The sequence below is a fragment of the Sciurus carolinensis genome, chromosome 14 (assembly GCF_902686445.1).
Source record: "Sciurus carolinensis chromosome 14, mSciCar1.2, whole genome shotgun sequence".
NCBI lineage: Eukaryota > Metazoa > Chordata > Mammalia > Rodentia > Sciuridae > Sciurus > Sciurus carolinensis.
Genome location: NC_062226.1, coordinates 71,750,130 through 71,771,073, shown reverse-complemented (window position 1 = coordinate 71,771,073; position 20,944 = coordinate 71,750,130). Strand labels below are relative to the sequence as shown.

The window sequence follows — 20,944 nt, the reverse complement described above, 5'->3', positions numbered from 1 at the left end:
AATAGACAATAGATGTGAAGGATGTTGCTCAGTGGTAGAGAACTTCCCCAGCATGTGTTAGGCTTTGGGTTCAATCCCCAACGTTACAAAATTAAAAGAGAATGAGGGATGGGGAGGGAGAGAGAGAGAATAACCATACTAATCAGTTAATGAATGAATTTCCCATATAGACAACAGCAGAAAAGGACACAGGCTAGATGTGTCACACTAATGAAGCTCCCTCCATGTGGAATACGAAACAAGAGGAAGAAGGTTCCCCACAACATTGTCACCCTTATTTCTCACTGAGGATTTAATCACAGTACAGGTTTGATCAGACCTGACATTACAATTTTTATGTGGGAAAAGATGCCCAGATAATCAAATAAGAACAATTCATCACTTTTTTTTTAACTTGGATCAGAAATGAACCCCATAATATGGCATCAACAGCAATCCAAATAATTGATCTAAAATAACTAATTCCTTTCCTTAGTCTCATGTATAATAATAGCAGTTGTTATTTTAATAACCTTGGAAGTGAATGAAGGTCATCCCTGGCCTAGTGCACCTTAGCTCCTAAAACAGATCAATCACCTCAGTGGGATCAGAATTTGGTTTTCATTTGAGTCACACAGTTCCTATTCATTTCAACCAGAGGAAATAATAACTTCATGGGCATCCTCCCAGCAAGGGGAAGAACGTAAACTTTTGTTTACATCTTTCTCCCCAGTGGCTGAGACATTTTGTTCCTCTAACTGGGTCCATTTCTGAAAAATTGCATAGCTTCAATTTAAAAGTTTAAGACAGCTGAACTGAAATTGTCTATTCTAGTCCCTAAGAATTTGGGTTTTTCTGAATATAATTCATATGGACAAGTGAAATGGGAACACCCACCCATTCAGCCAGCATGTTCTTCTCTAGGTCTCTGATTACTGCTTAGGTCCAGCAGTTAAGGCATGTGAAAGGATAACATAGGGTCACCTAAATTACTGTCACTTCCGCTTTCAACAGGACATATCAGCAGAGGTATGACAGTCATTCCTTTTATAGCTATCAATTTATTCCTGTCACTTTGGTTGTACTGTTCCCAAAGTACACATCCCTAAACATTTTAACGTTGTTCTCATTTTATCTCACGAGCATTCGTTTGAACTACCTTGTCAGGGTGAGGCACTATGGGAACCAGCACGTTACCCAAGAGAGTTGTCAGTCAGAAGGAGCTTATAATTTACCAGGAAAAACACCAGACATTCATTAAAAGTAAGGCACAATAAAATAACTGCCAAAGGACAGTTTTTTAAGTGAACATTGGGCCCACAAAGGAATGAAAATGTAATACTACCTGAGGCAGTTGGGAAGGGTCCTGGGAACTGGTAACATTTGAACTAGACTTTTAAGATTGAGTTGGAGTCTCTGAGGAGCTAAAAATAAATTGTATCCCTCTCCCTCATCCAAGTCCCAAACAATTTGAGAAATAAAAGTAGTACTGGTTGAAACCCAAAATTTCATTTTGATTACTTACAGAGAACAAGTAGGCAGATGTGGCTTTAGGTCAATGTATCAAATGGGCTTAATGACACCCCAGAATTAGACAGAACCCCACAGAGAGCAAATTCAGTAGTCCACTGAAAAATGACACCCCAGAATTAGACAGAACCCCACAGAGAGCAAATTCAGTAGTCCACTGAAAAACCACGGAGCACAGACTCTAGGCATTTAACATTCTTGATTTCATGGAACTTTAAATCATATCTGAGTATTGTGAATCTGTAGGTCGACTGACAGAAAATTACCCATGATGTAAAATATTGAAAATGTTCTATAGAAATAATTACATCATTTAAGCTATGAGAGATCTGCATGTACTGGAATGATAATTCAATATCCTACTTTCCTGCCTGCCTTTAGTATCCCACATTTTAGTGAGAAATTACTACAGGTAGAGCATCATATGACATGCTAGAATCACAAAGATAAATCTGCATAACAGAGAAAAGAGATGCCCAGATGTCTAATTAATGAGATACAACTTCAAAAGAGATATGTAAAGTTCTGGGAGAATTTTTTCTTTATTCTAGCATAGTTGACTGACAAATGTATAAAGAATATTCATTGGCAAGAGTTTTTTTAAAATGCTGTAAGATCACACAAATGAGAATGGTTAATTCCACCTAATGGAGGTGAAAGGAAGGAGACTGCAGAAGACTTGTCTTTGAAACTGGGAGCAGAAGCATAAGTTTCTAATAGAAAGAAGGTCAAAATAGCATTTCTTAAAAGGGAAAATAACTATTTGTATTTGGGACAGGGAGAAATTATTGCAGTATCCCTGAACACAAAGAAAAAAATTATTTTTATAATTTGGGAAGGGTAAATTGATATACATTGCCAACAGCAACATATCTCTTACTCCTACCACTTCCCTCCCTACCAGCTCTTCCCTGAATCATGGGTTAGGTCTTCCCATGTTTTTGCAATCCATAATTCCCCTGGCTGCTCTGTTTCTTGCTAATTTTGCCAAGAAGTTTGCATGGGATGTGGACATAGATCCTGGCACAATCATAAGGGAGTGTGGGCAAGATATTATAAAGTAAAATGAGTTCAAATCACTCCGGTTTACCTTACATTTGAGAAGGCAAGTTCAACCTTTTGATGTGGGTTTTTGAAAAGAGCAAAGACTAAGATCATAGTTTTGTTTTCTTGTAGACTTAGATCAATTACGTTAAAGCATTCAACTTTCAAACAATGGCCCAAAGAAAATAATGTTGGCTTTTTTCTTTTATGAAAGTAATATTTGCCTTACCACCCTTGGGACTGGACATTCTCTTTCTATTGAAATGATTCACAGGGATGCTGCTTAGATGGCCTGATAGTACATTGACATTAATAGAAGAATATTTCAATCAGAGCTGTCTGACCATGAGGGAATAACAGTTCCCATTGATAAAGTAAAAAACCAAGTTAGTTTGTAAGCATATAATACACTTGGAGTTGGTTTATGGGTTTTGTTATTTGGCATTTACATCTCTTTCCAACCCACAGAACTCAAAAGACTTAATAAGTTGATTGAGGCAGTTAGAAGAAGACATTTGGGGAGTGATACAAAAGGTCACTTACCCAAAAGCAGAAAGTTTTAGCCTTTTGGATATAAGATAAAGGCATATGGTTTTCTCAGCATATTATTGGTGTGGGTGAGAAGTTATTCAAAGTTTAGAAAAACATGTTTCAAAACATTTGTCAGAGCATTCTTTTAATTTAGTCACATAAATTGCATTCAGTTTTCTTCCACCTTTATGAGTCATTTATACATTTAAAGAAGAAGCATAAGCTTAATAAATGTAAATAAGTATCTTTTTACCTGTGTTTAACCATGAAGTCCTTATTAAGTGTCAGGTTCTAAGTGCTATATAACAACTCACATATTACCCAAGTGACCCACACATTATATAGCTCATCTATGTGCTGGATACTACATAGGACATGAAAATACATTTTTGCTCTATGAATCTTTATCAAGCTGCTTTTCTGCCCTTCTAGGACATGCATGGTTCCTGCTCATATGTTATTAAGTTTGTGAAGTCTAGTCACACTCAGGATTTCTAGTAGCAGGAACTAAAATAGACTAGATACACATATGCTGAAGTCAATAGGTGGAACTGCAAGTCAATGGAAGCCCAAGATAGATGGAAGTAGAGGCCCTTATGGAACTAAGAACAAGGTAATAACAGATCCTATCCAGTGCTCAACAGGCAGCCCAGGGTCTCAGGAAAAGCTTCATCTGGCAGGTAAGATGGGTCAAGTCTTCCAGGGTGTAGAGATGATAATGATGGAAGTCCCTCCAGAAAAGTCCACTGAGATCAAGGCAAGACCCAAGCATGGGACCCATATTACCAGGAAGGGAACAGGCAAAGGTCCCAAATGAGGTGGGATGTAGGAAATGGTGCTGCTCTCCAGGAACTATGGCTATTCAGAGGAAGGCATAGACTTCCGCGGAGATGGGATCTAATCGTCCTCCTTTCTGTTGCCAGAGTGAAGTTTCTGATATGCCACACAGGCAACTCCCTTTTTAAGTGAAAAAAGCAGAGCTGCTTACCATAGCGGGTAAACAGGCTTCCACCAAAAGGGTCATCAATCCTGCTCCAAATGGAGCCCCACCTGATACCAGAAGATACTAGGCACACACTCAACCCTGACCTGAATACTACCTTTTACAGGCATGCACAAACACACACACACTCTCTCTCTCTCTCCTTGCAGTTTCGTGCTTAAAAATTGCCTCTGGGGATCTTCAGAGTAGTTAAAGATGAATAAAGACTGCCTTGGAGCAAGAAGAGGTGAAGCTGAGGAGGGGAATGTTTGGTGGCAAATAAACACAAACTCACTCAAAAGTGAATAAAGGGATCTATGTCTATAGGAAGAGCTGACCACCTATGGTCCTCTCCCCTTCTCTGCATCTGTGTCTCTCCTTCCTCTCTCACTTGGCTCATATGATCTCTCCCTCCATGATTCCCTTTGCTTCTGTTTCCTTCCTTCATACGGGGCTTTTTGTTCATTGATTCAACCCCACACTGTGCCATCAGAGCCACTACTAATGGAGGCTTCACTCCCAAAAAGGAGTACCCTTCCAGCCCACCTCCCAGCTAGTCACTTTGATCTCAGTATCTTCACCCCACTTCTGGGAAGGCAAATCTGACCCACTGCATATCTGGTGACCATCTCTCATCCAATAAGCTTTGGAAAAAGACAAGTAAGGCTGCCCTTCAGGGCTGTGTGCAGGTCAGTTCTGAGAGAGGAGTGTGTGTAGAGGACAGGATGGGTGTTTCCAGCACACCCTCTACAGGGACCTCTTTGACTTTCAAGATTTCTCGAACCACGTGCTATGGCATGCCTTTAATCCCAGTGGCTCAGGAGGCTGAGGCAGGAGGATCACAAGTTTAAAGCCAGTCTCAGTAAAAGCGAAGCCCTAAGAAACTCAGTGAGACTCTGTCTCTAAATAAAATACAAAATAGAGCTGGGGATGTGGCTCAGTGGCCAAGTGCCCCTGAGTTCAATCTCTGATACAAAAAAAAAAAAAGGATTTCTCAGTCAACCCCACTCATCCAATTCCCTGGTTCTGTCCTTTGGCCTCTGATTTACTGGACAGAAAAACAAAGCACAAAGCAAAAAGACAACACCCAAATGGAAACCAGCTGATAATAGCTAGTATAGGATTTCTATAAAAATGTCTAGGTTCTGATAATATACATTCTGTACTGTTCTTGGATTGGAAAATTAAGTTTCAGGTTCTAAATGCTGTTCAATACTGTTCAGCAGTATTGAAAATAGAAGAATTTGCCATATTAATTCAATAGATTTCACATTATAGGTCTGAAGGATGAGGACTGCTATGTACCATTAGTTTTCAATTTCTTTCCTCAGTCTGAAGGAGACATTCCAATTAATCCAAACCCTGTATCTTCGGTATCTTGACAACCCCATATCTCCAGCCACATTTGCTGAGAAGTCACATACCAAAATAAAATACACGGGAGGCATGTTTATTGTGTTGGAGTGATATTAGCTTCAAATATGGGAGGACTGTATATGGAGGAACTCTGTCAAGTTAATTACCAATAAGAGTTGCCATAGACAGGTAATGACAGGAAAAGATATGGAAAAATTCACATTATTTTACCTCTGCTTAGTCCTAAAGTGAAGCATCTTGTTACATGTGGTTTTGTTTTGACTGGTTAATAGTTCATGAAGTTCTTTATATTTCTAAATGCTTTCCTTAGCATTAATTTAGGTACAGAATAATTTTCTTATGTACACATATGAATACACCACCAATGAATCTCCTTATGTACAACCACAAGAATGGGATCCTAATTAGAGTAAGTTATACTCCATGTATGTATAATATGTCAAAATACACCTACTGTCAAGTATATCTAAAAAGAACAAGAATAAGATATTTTATGCTTGTATAATTATATCAAAATGGATTCTCATGTATAACTAAAAACTAATAAATTGTAATAGCACACAGGATTAGTGTGCATTGGGTTTGGCATTCAATAATTGGGTACATCACAAAAATTCACTAAAAAATATTTTATTATCCATTTCCAAGTAAAGTTAGACACATTCCAGTTACACTGTCTTGAATAAATAATGTATCCTACCTCCAAAAAAATAAAGGCACTATCCAAAATATCTACTTCTGTAGAGGACCTAGAAAATATTCTGCTTAAAATAAGATGCATTTTTTCTTATATGACTCCTATGTATTTTCTAAGGCTCACTCTAAGTAGTTCAGAGATTTCTAATGTTTCCTTCTACAAAACATAGCATATCAAAATATTCTCCCTGTATAATATTTCCACAAATGTACTTGAATATTCATATATTCACAACCTGGAGTCTTCCTGATTATAAGAAACACTTTATCGAGAAAGAAAAATGTTGAATGTTGTCATTCTTAAACACAACTGATTACCAGATTTAGGTAATTTTCTTATATCCATCTCACACTTTGCAGACCATAGAGAAGATGCACTAACTAGTTAAGGGGATCAAAAATCTAAGCTGTGGTATTGTACAAACTTCAGAAACTCTTCCTCAAATAAGCAGTAAATTGATACCCATTAAAATGAGGCACATAGCTTGATTGATCTCTTCCCATTCATCAGTACAGTAATTGCTGATGTCCACCAAGTCTGTAGAAGGTTCTGCTTGAAAAATTAGTCTCTTAGGGGGTCACTTAGTTGTTTTGGTGTCATTATATAATCTAAATATAATAGATAGTGACCATGTTTCTGTTGATAGAATTAACCATTAAATCAAAGCCCATGCTTCAAGGAAGAGTTTAAATGAAGAGGACATGTTCAATGTTTTTTAATGTTGTGCAAATTATAATCATGTAAGCAAAGCTATGTAACATAAAACATTGGTAAAGTTTCACCATGTTGTTTTGAAACATGAATTTTCCACACAAACTTTTAAAAAACTAAGAATCACATAATCCCAGAGCTGGCAAGGCCAAGAATTTACTAAGGTCCTGTTATTGCTACAAAGCTTTAACTGGTAAATAGAAATATCTCCCCACCATTGACAGATACAGTCCTGAGATAGACAAGGTCTTCAGGAAGTCATCTCACACAAAGTAGAAACCACCCTCTCTGAATGACCTGTACTATAGTAATTATGATCTGTGGCCTGTGGGCATTAAGACTTAAGTAGAGAATAATTTCCTGGGCTGGGGTTGTGGCTCAGTGGTACAGCACTTGCCTAGCATCATGTGTGAGGCACTGGGTTCAATTCTCAGCATTCATGGACATAAAATAAAGGTCCATTGACAACTAAATTATACACACACACACACACACACACACGAAGAATAATTTCTTATACTGTATCTCCTGTAAAATAAGAACTATTTTCCAACAGCAAATAAATGACCCCTTTAAACACTTAGATCATATATGATTATCTTCGCATAAAACCAAAGCATTCATTTGAATAAAATTCTCAGCTATTGAGGCATTTCACTGCACTATACCAAAATGTTTTCACAAATACCTGAACTGATCATAGATTGTGATTTCATTTCAGAAGAGAAAAATGCTTTATAAAAAAAAAAAAAAAAAAGGCTGTTTGAAATTTTAAGACCTTCTTCTGTGCCTGCCACCAATCTCCTTCACAATGCCTAACCCGGTCTTTGTTTAACCCAATTTACAAACTTTTTACTTTATTGAGCGTGCAGGTTGAATTGCATAGCAGTCAGAATGAAGAGTCACCAAAGTCTAAGAGGTTATCTTACATAAATAATTAGGACTCCACAGGTAATTAGAAAGCCCTAGGTCAACCCAGAACCCTGTAGAATGCAGCTACTAAATCCATTACTCAAACTCACATTTTTGTGTGCTATGATGTTTCCAGTTCCAAAATTGCAAAATCTGAAGAGCGTGGCATCTTGCCTCTTTTTGCTTAAAGCAACTTAAAGATTGCTCTAAAATTAAATTCTAATGGAAATCTCTAAGAACTACTGCAAGACTTTGGTTATGGAAGAAGATGAAAAATGACTGCAATCAAGTAAAGAATTAACCTACTTTTCTCCAAAACCACCTCCCCTCCTCCCTACCCCACCCCCGCCACAAGAAAAAAAAAAAAAAAAAAAAAAAAACCAAGAATTTAAACACATACACACAAGTTCCCTTAGGGATCTACATAAACTTTTTTCCTGAATAACACATATTTTTTAAAATTTCAATCTAAATCATATCACATTTTCTCAGGGGTGGGAGTTGTTGAATGGTCTGTAGGTTTAGCTGAGCAAACCAGAATTTGTGACGATCTTGTTGAAAGGCAATTATATACGTGTGTGTGTGTGTGTGTGTGTGTGTGTGTGTGTGTGTATTACAGCATTAGAAAAATAGCAGTGAGCCCTGTTAGTCCTGCTACATATACAGGGGATTCTCAAAATGTTTTATTTGTGCTGCTAATAAAAATGTAACTGTTCTTGGTATTTTATAAAGCTGTTTGTTTACTAAAAAGTCACATCCCACAGATTCTAATTTATATATGTGTGAATTTTTCCTAGAGATTTTTAAAATACCCTATGTCCAAAATGTAATTTAGCAAAGTTTGAACAGAAAAATTAATGAAAAACAAAGGCTAGAGAAAGAAGAAGGGAGGAGAGACATCCCAATAGTGCTTCACCTGGAAGGTTTAGCCAATCAGTGTAACTGAGTAGCAGTGACCTGACATAGTTCCCCTAGACATAGAAAACCCAACCTGGAACTTGCCTTAGTGAGCTACACAAAACAACAAAATAATGGTCTCTACAGATGTATCAAGGTATTATTATTTAGGATGAGGTTTTGTAAAGTCCATTATCAAGATATCCACAGATAGGCTTCAAGGATCCATGAACCCCCTCAAATTGCATGGAGACATTTTTGTGTCCTTTCATATGTGCACTTTTCTGAAGAAAGGATTGCTAGCTTTCGTGAGATTCACAGAGTTCTAAGATTCTTGCCTCCACAAAATAGGCTAAGAATCATTGCTCTAGGTCATTGCTAACTAATAGGTATCACTTTCTTTCTCTGGAAACAAAGGTTCAGGGTGTGAAAGACAGATGTGACAGAAAAGCTTCGTGTTACTATATATAAGCAAGTTTAATTTATAACAAGCATGCTATTTTTATACCTAACCTGCTTCTCTACCTCCCATAACTAAGAAATTTAAAAATGCTTTTATTTTAAGCTATAATAGCTTTTATTGTCTATGGAATAATTTTTTCCATGTTTTATCACTGAAGGAAATAGAAAAGAATTTGGGGTTATAAACATTATTAACGAGAAAAGAAATACTTTGCTCCAATTTTCAGCATTTAATTTTGAGCTTTGTATTAATGTATTTGCTTTAATTATTCTAATTTATATTCAGTTTCATTCCAAAAAGAGGAAAGCCTATCCTGAAAATGCTTCTGTATTTCTAAAGGCTATAACATTTTGATACATTAACAAATACATTGGCAGGAGATAAACTCACAGTTTATTGCTGTCATAAAAATTAGCCTTAAAAAAGAATTCAGGGGCTGGGGAGATAGCTCAATTGGTAGAGTGCTTGCCTTGTAAGCACAAGGCCCTGGGTTCGATCCCCAGCACCCCCCCCCCAAAAAAAAAGAAAAGAATTCAATCTTTTGCACTGATGAACCCTGTCAAAGGGAGGGGAGGTTTTCAGTTATCTTGCTTGCTGTCCTGTCGACCCTAACTGGAACATTCTAAAAAGTTTATCTAGGACTTGTTCCTCCATGAGAATACATAGTGGATCACACTTGGTTTGAGAGCTAAAGTCCCACTGTTAAAATTCATGCTCAAAAGTCAGAATTTGGCAAATTCTAATAGGAGATCCTAGAATTAATCTAGATAAATCCTTTTAATGTAAAATAGGAGGATGGTGTATTGTTCCTTGATAAAAGGCATGGGGGCATGTGCTAAAGCAAAGGGAAAAATAAAGTATAAAAATAAAGTATAAAGTTCTCTCCTAGAGGAGAGAACTTAGCTTTTAATCTTTAAAGCAACTTCCACAGGAACTTATTTAGTGGTCACGGTCAGCAGCAATGGACAAGTGTCCCCTTCATAGATACCCAGAGCTTGAGAGATACCTGGCATCCAAATCAGTAAGGGATCCTGGGTCAAGACAGAGCAACAAGACTTAACTCCCCTTTACTTGGATTGGAAGGAGTAATTCTCAAAACCTCACCATCCAAAAAAAACTAACAGGACCCTAGGTCACTTCTCTCCCCCAATTCCTTCTGAAGAACAAAAAGAAATCTCGGTACCTTAGCTTAATCAACAGTCATCCTTTTCTTTACAGTTTTTAAAGTGTAGATTTGAACAACATCCATTTTGGTATATCTGGCATTTTGAAAATTCCTTCAAAATGAAACTCAAATTATAAAAAAAAAAAAAAAAAAAATTCTAACATAAAGTCCTGCAAGACTGAAGTACTCAGATGTTAAAAGTAAAATAAGTCACATAAGTCGAATAAGATCTCTAGAGCAAGAAACAAAATCCCAAACTGTTATTTGTCACTGGGAAGCAGTATTCTTGATATAAGATAAAACCACAGCAAAAGGGACTAAGGGAGAACACTCAGATAACCACAGGTATGATTTTTCTTAAAGATCACATTTACAGAAGTGGCACAAGATTTCAATTTTATCTTTTTATGAGAACTTTTAAGATAACCTTCTCATTTTTATGTTACTGCTCAGTTTCCTAACTATTCTGAGGCCTGGAGAGAAAATACAGTGTAATACCAACTCAACAAAAGGGAGTTATCCAGTGAATGCTGATGATACTTGAAATGTCACTTGAAAATGGATTTAATGTCACATTGTCTCTCATTCGTTTCGTGAATCTACATCGTGTACAACCATAGAAATGAAATGATGTACCCCATTTGTGTACAATCAAAATGCAGCCTATAAAAAATTAAAAAATAAATAATTTTAAAATAGATAAAAATAGCAACGTGTTATGACTTGGAATAAATAGCTTAAAGATTTTCAGAAAGATCTGTGAAACCCCTTAGTTCAACTCAATTCACCAAACGTATAGTGGCACCTTGCTCAGTGCAGAGGAATGTGACAGTGGCAGGTGCTGACTTCTCCTGGGTAATCCATTAGGACCCCCATGCTGCTGAGCACCAGTAATCAAGCTGATCACCTGTGGTCAGGATGCCAGACCCACAGTTTAGCCTGCAATTGATTCAACAACTCCTCTGCAGATTTTGAAAGTCTTCAATAAAAAGAATTATTTAACATTTTCTTATCGCTCTCATAACTTCAGGAAGGTGGCAATTTTTAACTTCCCATTTTTTATAAGGGAAATGGAACTACTGGATAGATAAGGGACTTGCTTAGGATCACATTTAGCTTCCAATCCTCTGGCCCGGTGCTTTTTCTGTTAACCAGTTCCTTTCTCTTCCCTCAGCCTAGGCTCCCCACTGTAAAGTAGGGTAATTGGTGCCTTAGCCGAGTTCTGCATCCCAACAGCTGTGGGGAGAGCACAAAGTCAGATGGATGCCCTGGGGGAGGAATTCTGCTAATGAGTTTTCTGTAAATTTTCACTCCGTATTTTATCCCTTCATATGTTGTCACCTCCCCTGTGCTCAGTAATTTTAGTTTTTGCCTTTTGTTTCTCTTTCTGTTTCTTTGGTTTGCTGGCTTTGTGTTGTTTTCTCTTTTTTCCCTTTTCTTTTCCTTTTTTAATGCAGGAATCGGTCAAGGGGTTCCAGTGGTGGCACTCATTGTGGAAGGAGGGCCCAATGTGATCTCCATCGTGTTGGAGTACCTCCGAGACACGCCTCCTGTGCCCGTGGTGGTCTGTGATGGCAGTGGACGGGCATCCGACATCCTGGCATTTGGGCATAAATATTCAGAAGAAGGCGGGTAGGTAACCGCTGGGGCCCATGGTAGATCCAAGGGCAAAGCTTGTGTTCAATGCTTGGAAAAGAGGGCGTGAGATGAGTGTCCTCAGTAGCTCAACCAGGACCTCACATCAGAACCAGCTATGGACAAATTGTCCAAGTGATGCCTATTGAGGGAGCGTGGTAGGAAGATCAGAGGAACATACTCTATATGTCCCATGAAAAGAAAAATTTAATAGATTCTGCACCAGACTATACTGATAAGGAAGTGAGGGGAATAGAGTTGTAGGGCATAGTCTTTTCTCTTCCCTTCATTTCTCCTTCCCCTTATCCCTCCTTCAAATAAGGAAAAGCACAGCTAGTCTGGACCAAGTGCCACAAGTTAATAACCTGAGTGAACCTGAGATGTACAGCTTCGAGGCTTGGCTTCCAAACACCAGCATTACCAAGCTGCTGTACACAACATTTGGTGAAGCCAGGCATGGTGTCACATTCCTGTAATCCCAGCTCCTTGGGAGGTTGAGACAGGAGGATCACAAGTGTGAGGCCCCTAGGCAATTTAGCAAGATCCTGTCTCAAAAGTAAGGGTAGCTCAGTGGTAGAGAGCTCCTGGGTTCAATCCCCAGTGCTGCAATAAACACAGTAAAAAAAAGTATTTGATGGATAGTGCTTTTAGGTCCCTCTAGAATGGCTTAAAAAGTAAAACAAACAAAAAAAAAATCTCTGCAACTTCCCTGGTCCTTTTGTAAACTCCTCTTGAACCACCTCAATGTGTACTTTCCTTGGTTCATCAGCCCTTAATGCTGCTTTCACCAGTCCAAAGCCCCCAACCCTGGAGGACTCCTTCACAGCACCCCCTCTCCAATTGGAGTACCCACCCAGTGACTACTGGGATCCAAGCATTCTTGCAAATTAACAGATCAAAGTAATTCATGTCAAAGTATGCAGGATTTAAAAAAGAAAACTCAAGAAAGTCATTCAGTTTTAAAGGACTTAATCCAGTTTTCATAACACATGAAGTCAGGAGTTGTGGATCTTTTATTTATGCTTTTTGTAAGTGTCCAGTGAGTGTCCAGCACTATGCCATACACTGAGATAAAAAAAATAATGAAAATAACATACAATTGCCACCCTTATGACGTTATTGTAAATCTAGTAAATGGATGAGCATGTAGTTAAAATAAAATGATGGATGAACTTATCTACTGCACAGGACACTCCCTCTTCCATCTCTCCTATCCAGCCTGCCTTGAAGTAAAGAGACTCCACCTTCTAGCTCAGCATCATCCCTCCTCTCTCCACCCTAATCCTGTCTTTGCCAGTTGCTCAGTCCTCCAAGTGAGACAGAGCAGATTGACCCCATTAGTACAGGAACCTAAATATGTGAACTGAGGAATAATGCAAGGCGTGGGGCTTCTAGCCTAATGCTGCAGACGTTGACAATGCTTTTAGGCCTAAAGATTTGATACGCCAAGAAAACCTCTACTTTGTTTTTATTAAGGAGTTATCCATATTCCTCACTTTTAAAAATATAACTATATGTCCTTTTTTCCCCAAAATAAACAAGAATTTTATAGTTTTTAGCTTTGGCTTATTTCTTGCTTCCTAGTGTTTGCAAATTATTTTATTGTATTCCTACAAAGTAGATACAGATTTGCATTCAGAATGTAGGTTTCCTTTTAAAATGTTAAAGAAAAAATAAGTTGTTCACCTCAATATTTCAGGTTTCCTAGGTCTATATATAATAAAAGTCATAACTTAGTGTCTATTATTTATTATCTTGGGTTGTGTGTCTTGAAAATATTCAAGTGTCCCATAAATTTGCCCCTCCTATTTGTTTTAATATGGTAGAAAATTGGTACGTCTTAAGGGTTGGGAGGGACACTAGATAATTCAACATAGTAGACAGATACTCAGAAAAGTTTAATGCTTTGTCTAAGACCACACCATACCTTAATCACAGACTAGGATTCTTTATAGTATATCATAGAACGTCACCAAAATGTGTTTTGAGATGTGCTTTAGTGTTTCTCATAAACTACTTCAATGAAGCTGTGTTTTAAATATTTAAAAGCACTAAAGCTATGCCCAGCTTCCTCTTTGAATAATTTAATTTTTTATTATCCTGTGTATCCCAAAAAAGATAAAACCAGTGTTTTCCTGATTGTGACCAGCATCCAAGTTGATGATCCCTATGTTATGTGGATCCCTTCCCCATAAAGACCATCTTCCCCAATCCCAAAACAATACTCAAAATACCAGGCCCTTTTAACTTTATTTGGCAGTCTTGGCTCTAATTATTTTATGGTTGAAATATGTGAAACCACAGTCCCACATCATGGGAGCTGCTTAAACATATGAACATGGCTATGGATAATAATCAAAGAATATGAAGTATTGGGGCTAGGGAGATAGCTCAGTCGGTAGAGTGCTTGCCTTGCAAGCACAAGGACCTGGGTTCGATCCCCAGCACCCAAAAAAAAAGAATATGAAATATGTACCTAAACTAGTACAGAGATAAGAATTAAGTATAATTTTATATTTTTATATTTTGAAACTTAAAATTCAAACTTTAAGAAGTATTCACAATGCTTAAGAAAGTAGAAGCCTAAGAGAAGTGGTATGTGTGTGCACATGTCTGTCTACACACACACACACACATATACATGAGACAGAAAGTGTGTATGTTATAAAAATGTGTTTTTTTCTCCAGGAAAGCAGTGATAAATTTATCATAATAAAATGAAGTCAGAATGTTCCTGTGCCATCTGAGTAACTGCCAGAATTAATCATGTTTATTTAGCTTGAAAAGAAATTGTCTAGCCACATATGTGCAGCCAATTTAAAAAATCATTTCCAAAGAACATTATTTTGCAGTAGTGTGCTTTTTTTGATAAAAAGAAGACCAGGTTTACCTAGACTATATACAACAGGAAGGATTTCTTGTTTGATTTCTGACAAAGCCCAACATATTTGGACATATTTCACTACAAATGTAAAATATATAACTATGTTCATAAAAATATAAACATGTCATCATACATATGAAATTATAGGAAACATGTACACCCTATTTATGAAAACTTCATTTCAGGATTGAATCAGTATTTTTTCAGTTACTTTGATAATTTAATTATGAGTTTAAAATTGTTAATTTATGTTTTTAAATAAGACAGATCCAAGGACTGTAAACGTGTATATTCAGCTATATACATTTTCATTTAAAATCTTGGAGTGAAAATTTCACACCTTATATTTTAAGTTTTGTGATCTGTTTTGTCTTGGAATTTCTTTCCAAGAATATGAATTTGAAAAGAGTCATTTTGGAAGCAAATTATAATTGGCAAAACTGATCGCTTTCAAGAGATTATTTGAGGTAGAAAAAGACAGATCTCATCTATCACAATGCAAATGAGTTTGGATAAACTAAGAGACAACTGCAATTAAATACGTATTTTTGTCTTTTTCTCTCCTTCTGTGAAATACTACCTGAAAGAAAATAACCAAACTTCATTTTCACCTGATTGTCATGAATTTTCTGTTTCTCATCTGTCATGGTTTAGAAAAGTCAGTAATCTCTTTCCCTAATTTCATTGCTTCAGAAATATTATCAAATTGTATTTAATCACAAATGACTAAATGCTACAAATGCAAAAGATTCATGCTACCCAATTAGTGTTAGAATTACATAAGATTTTAAATACTAAGATCCCACTTTCGGCTGTGTTTGATAAGGTAAGACAAATAGCATTGCCTATAGTTGAGAACACCTTTCAGGCTGCAGGCTCCTAATGTTGAAACCAAATTCCTTTTCCTGATGATAGTCAGCCTCAAGTCTCAGAGTGCAAAGTGTGGGCTAGTCCTTCATTTATCATTCAGGGAGAAAGTTCTTCTGCAATGAAAAATATCAGTTCGAAAAAGTCACCTAAATGCATGTATGTTCTGAGATGATGCTCCTTGTTCATCAAAATTTTATCACAAATGCATATGTTTATTTTAGCATCTTTCTCCCAAAAATAGACATCAGATTTACCATTTTAGACACCCTAGGATAAGAAACAGAACCAGATGGTATCAGAAAGCCTTCAAGGTTTTTAATAGTCAGTTTATAACTTTTGGGAACTTATCAGAGAGGCAGACACCAAGAGATTGTTCACATTCTTATGTTCCAGTAGAATTTGCATTAGATTCTATGAAGAATAAGTGAGCAATGACTTCTTCATGGGAGAAGAATATATATTTCAAATATAAATCAAGTTTTCCTATTTAAAGGGAGCTTGATAAGACCCCTTACATTTTTTTATTAGCTGAGGCAAAATTATAAATGGAACATCACTAGAGATGAAAAAGGAAAACTATGTTGCGTGACTTTCAATTATAGTACTACATACAATTTGCAGAAATTTGGGGAAAGTTTCTCTTAGAACACACATCGAAATGACCAAAAACAGGAAAAAAAAAAAATCACCATAAAACTAGACATTTTAGAAACCCTGGTGTAGTCTCTAATCCCTGGGGTCTATTATTCTGTGCAATAATCATGAATGTCTTCTCCTACTACTCCAGAAATTTCCAGCTAAATCTGAAGGATGTCAAAGCCCTATCATTTGTTCCTATACTACCTGCAGAAAGTAATTGATCACGATGGTCTGTGTTTCAGCATGATTTAGACATAATTGGAATGTCAAATGAGAAAGAAGGAAATGAGTATCAAGCATCTTTATTTCAAATGTCCATTTTGGTTTTTGTTAATTTCCTCTTATATTGTCTCTTTACTAGCACGTGAAATGTCAAAACTTGATTTAAAAAAAAAAACTTTCTTAGAAGAAAAGTAAGGAATCTTGGAAACATCTTGTATAGACAAAGAAAATACTAGAAGTCTTATTCATTAAAAAGCATTATTTTTGTAAACTTGTTTTCCAACCTAACATTTATGGGGTGCCTACTATGTGCATGAATTCACAGGAAGATAAATAAGACATGGCCCTAGCTGTGGGGAATGTTATAATGGATATTAAAACAGACATGAATGCATGGGGTTACACGTGCCCTGATAAAGGCACACAATATAAACAAGAGCACCAAGAAACACACTCAAGTAGGACCCTCCTCTCAACCCTTTCAAATGTGCTAATTGTCCTCAAAAAATAGCAATATAATCAATTTCTCCTCTTCCCCTTTTCCATTAAAATCTGAGTGTCAGACTACAGGATAGGAAAAGAGAAACTAATATTTGGCCCTCTCTTGTATAACTTTGTAATTCACTCTGAGTAGGATTGCAAGAAGCTGGTAAAGAAAAATTATTTGAACTGGTATGGTGGTAATTTTATGTGTGTATATGTATATCATTAAATTGAACTTACATATTTAAGTTCAATGTAATAAAAGAAGTTTAATCCAAGAAACTCATTTAATCATGTATAGTAAGCCATATATAATAATCCTATTGAATCATTTTATATATAATTGCCTATAGCTTTATACATACTTATATGTTTAAAATTGAACTGAAAACTGAAAGATAGAACTGATGATATGACTTTTCAAAAATCAATCAATCACTAGTAACATGGGTACTAGAAAAAGAACTTCCTCAAGGGATGTGTGTATAATCCCACTTGAACTAATATAATAACAATTTTCAATTAAATATTAATTACCAAGTTCTGAGAAGTCAGGAAGTTCCACAGAGGATTACTGAAACTTTTGCCTCCAAAAGGTATAGAAATATAGCCACATAAAGAGATAAATATACAGCAACCTATGTCATTGTATTCAAGCTCCACATTTATTAAGGTACAAAATAAATTATTTAGTAAGGCACAAAATTATTTAGTAAGGTACAAAATAAATATTTTTATCTAACAGTTTGCTATCTAATCCCCCCATGAATTAAGTCCATTAATGAAGCATGGACTTTAAAAAACAACTATCTAGTTTAGGGAATAAAATGCCATGGAGGAGAAAAGTGTTATTGATCTGAATTAACCAAACAGATCCCTACATTGATTTAATTTGCTTTAGAATTGCTCAACTCTCAGCTCACTGGGAAATTGTGTCTTTGAACATGAAGAGTAAACATTAGAAAAATCATAGGTGGGCAATCCATTATTATAGAGAAATGCCTTTTAAAGAACTGAAAGTCTATAACTTTCAGAAAACCCATCAATGCTGGGCAAAGATTTCAAAGGTGTCTATTACATCCCCCCAAGATTTACTTAGCCAACTCTTGGCCACTATTTTTTATTTTTTTTTTTACAAAAAACATTCACAATAAGCATGTGGTTATGAAACTTCAGCATAACTGACAGTCACCTGGAGAGCTTTAGAGCACATAGATTCCCCTGTATATCCTGACTTTGTTGGACCTGGAGCCCAAGAAACCATTTGAAACCAAACCCCAGGCAATTCCAGTGAGAGTAAATCCTAATCCGTGGATCACATTTTCAGAAGTTACATTCCAATTTATAAAAATTAGATATATTTTTTACATTTCTCTGATGTTTTCAAAAAATAGCTTCTTCCATTTCTATGCCTTGATTGTATTCTCCTCAGGAGTCACTGTACTGGTACCCCAGGCATTTTGTACCCTCTGCTGCATTTGGTCTTTGGAACCCAATTGACTTGAAAAGTTTATTTACCATGAATCGCCTCATTTAGTTCTTTACCACAGCTGTGCCTGGTTCCAAACATCTGTCAGACTTGAAAATTCTTCCCTAAAGAGCAAGTTATAACATAAAAACACTCATTTTGACAGGAATGACAAACTTATTTTTATTAACAAGCATTTCTTAAGACCATTTAGTTCACTCCCTTTTTTCTAAATGATTTCCTGACTAGTTCAAAATATCCAACAATTACAAAGAAAAAAAAATGAGAAAAGCCAAAGTATTTAAAAGTGAAATGGTGCTAGTTGATTGTGAACAATGATTCTCTTCACTGTGTAAGATGCACAGTTACTAGGACCAGTTTTAGAAGTTCAGCACTAAGACCATCCCACCCCACTTTCCTTTGACAGGTTGTCAGGAATGGTTGTCAATGTCAGGAACAACCATTAGAGTCCCAACCTCCTAGGGGCCTGATTTTTCTAAAGGCTCTGAACTTTTTCCTCAATTGAAGTCTCAGGTAGAATCACAATTTATAAAACAGACAAGATGGGGGTTTACTCTGTTGAAACTAGGGTTGACGGTCTAGACCTATGGCTCTCAAATCATCCAAATCACCCAGATAGCTTCTTAAAACAAATTGCCCAACAGGAAGCATAAGTTCATATGTCATCTATCATAGGTCATTGTGAGTATAGATAAGAACATGTTATATGCTTGAAAATTGCTAAGAGTAGATTTTAATTGTTCTTACCAGAAATAGTAGTGAATACATATGTTAATTGACTTGATTGAGCCATTCTACAATATGACTATTAATTTTGTCAATTAAATATAAATTTTAAAAAGAAGAGGAAAAGACAACAGCACAAATTGCTGGGCTTCAACCAGACATTTTCTAATTCAATAAATCTTGTTGTGGTCAAGTAATTGCATGTCAAAGGAGTCTCAGAAGAGACCGATACTGTTGGTCCTGGGACTATACTGCTAGATCCATTTTCCTAATGCTTCTTCTGTCTGACTGGCTCCCAGCTCCAAGACAGCACTGATCTCCAGGTCAACTCCACATGCCTTTGTGTGAACTCAAGACCCTTTTACATTCTAGCGCCAACCTCTCTCTAAAGTTATCTAACACTCAATGAGCCTTCCACTTACCCTGCAACCCAACTTAATGCCCCTCTACACTGCTCTCAAGCACACCCTGCTATCATGGGCCTCTGACTTGTCATGAGATGGACACATAACATTTCATTATCCACTTCATTTCTAGTAAATTTTTCTCTGAAGTTCTACAATATAGCTTCTCTCTCATGAAATGATTTTTGTAAAGGTATTAAAATCCACAGATATGTTTAAAAACTTACATGACTAAGACATAAATAAAGTATCCTTGTACTTATTCCCTCTCCTCTAGAGGAAATGAATTGTGAATCAACATGGCTGACATTAGAACCTGCAGCTGCTAGAAATGTAGTGGATTAACATCACCCCCAGTAGTACCATTAATAACAATGTTTGGGATATTCTTAATAGATTTTCCTCTAATTCCCCATGCAAGTCTCAGATGCTGGACATGGACCACAGGATTTATGAAAACTATACGTATCATTGACCACCTGCTTTCTTCAACCAGAGAAAGATTAAAAATGCATTAAAGTAGAATTCCAGGGATGACTCAAATCTGTATCACTGCTGTCTAGAAAAATCTCCTTTCAGTTTCAATAAAACCTTTATTATCCTATTTGCTGTACAATTGTTCCAGAGTCAACACATTATTGTGTGTTCTGGGTATGTTCAAAGCAAAGCATATGTCCCTCCAAGAACAGAAACTCTTAAAGGTCTGGAGTAAATAGTATAAAATCTATTCCATGGAATTCATGTTTCATCATCTTGGAGACAGACCTTAAATCTGGAGTTCTTTAAACCTAGGATATTCTTAGTTTTTGCTGTTTGATAATATACTTGAAATTTTATCATTACCTTTGGTGCAGAGATGACAAATAGTGCCAGCTGAAATCAATTGGTGGTAGCATCCTGGAATGTGTTGAGAATGATTCTGAAGCCACAACTGGGCTGACAGGAAAGAGAACTGGTGATTAACAAAGTCACTTGAGGCAAAGAAAGGAATGTACAGTCAACATACCATAAGTGTCTAATCTTACACTGGAAAGAAGCCAAAATCTTATAGATACCCTCCTGTATATAAGACTGCCAAGCCATCAAGTAGTTCATTGAATTATGAAACCAATAAGAAAAATAAGAAGCCTAAATAACTTAAAGATACTCAGGAAAAAGTCATTTTTTTAAAATCAATACTGTGAAGCAAATCTATGTTTAAATTATCTGATATGAGACTTTCTACACACACATAGGAGATAAAAACAAGACACTCTGTACTATAAAATATTGTTTGGATCTGGACCAAGGACAAGCCAAATCAT

General features: G+C 36.5%; 1 protein-coding gene across 17 annotated transcripts in view; it reads left to right on the top strand.

Annotated features, from left to right (window-relative positions):
- The window catches only part of Trpm3 (transient receptor potential cation channel subfamily M member 3), a 522,169-nt gene that overhangs the window by 300,554 nt on the left and 200,671 nt on the right, over window positions 1-20,944 (top strand). For all 17 annotated transcript variants that reach the window (XM_047523941.1, XM_047523940.1, XM_047523938.1 and 14 more), the window contains one exon: window positions 11,746-11,920. In XM_047523941.1, the coding sequence (XP_047379897.1) occupies window positions 11,746-11,920 (175 nt within the window). The remainder of the gene's footprint in view (window positions 1-11,745; window positions 11,921-20,944) is intronic.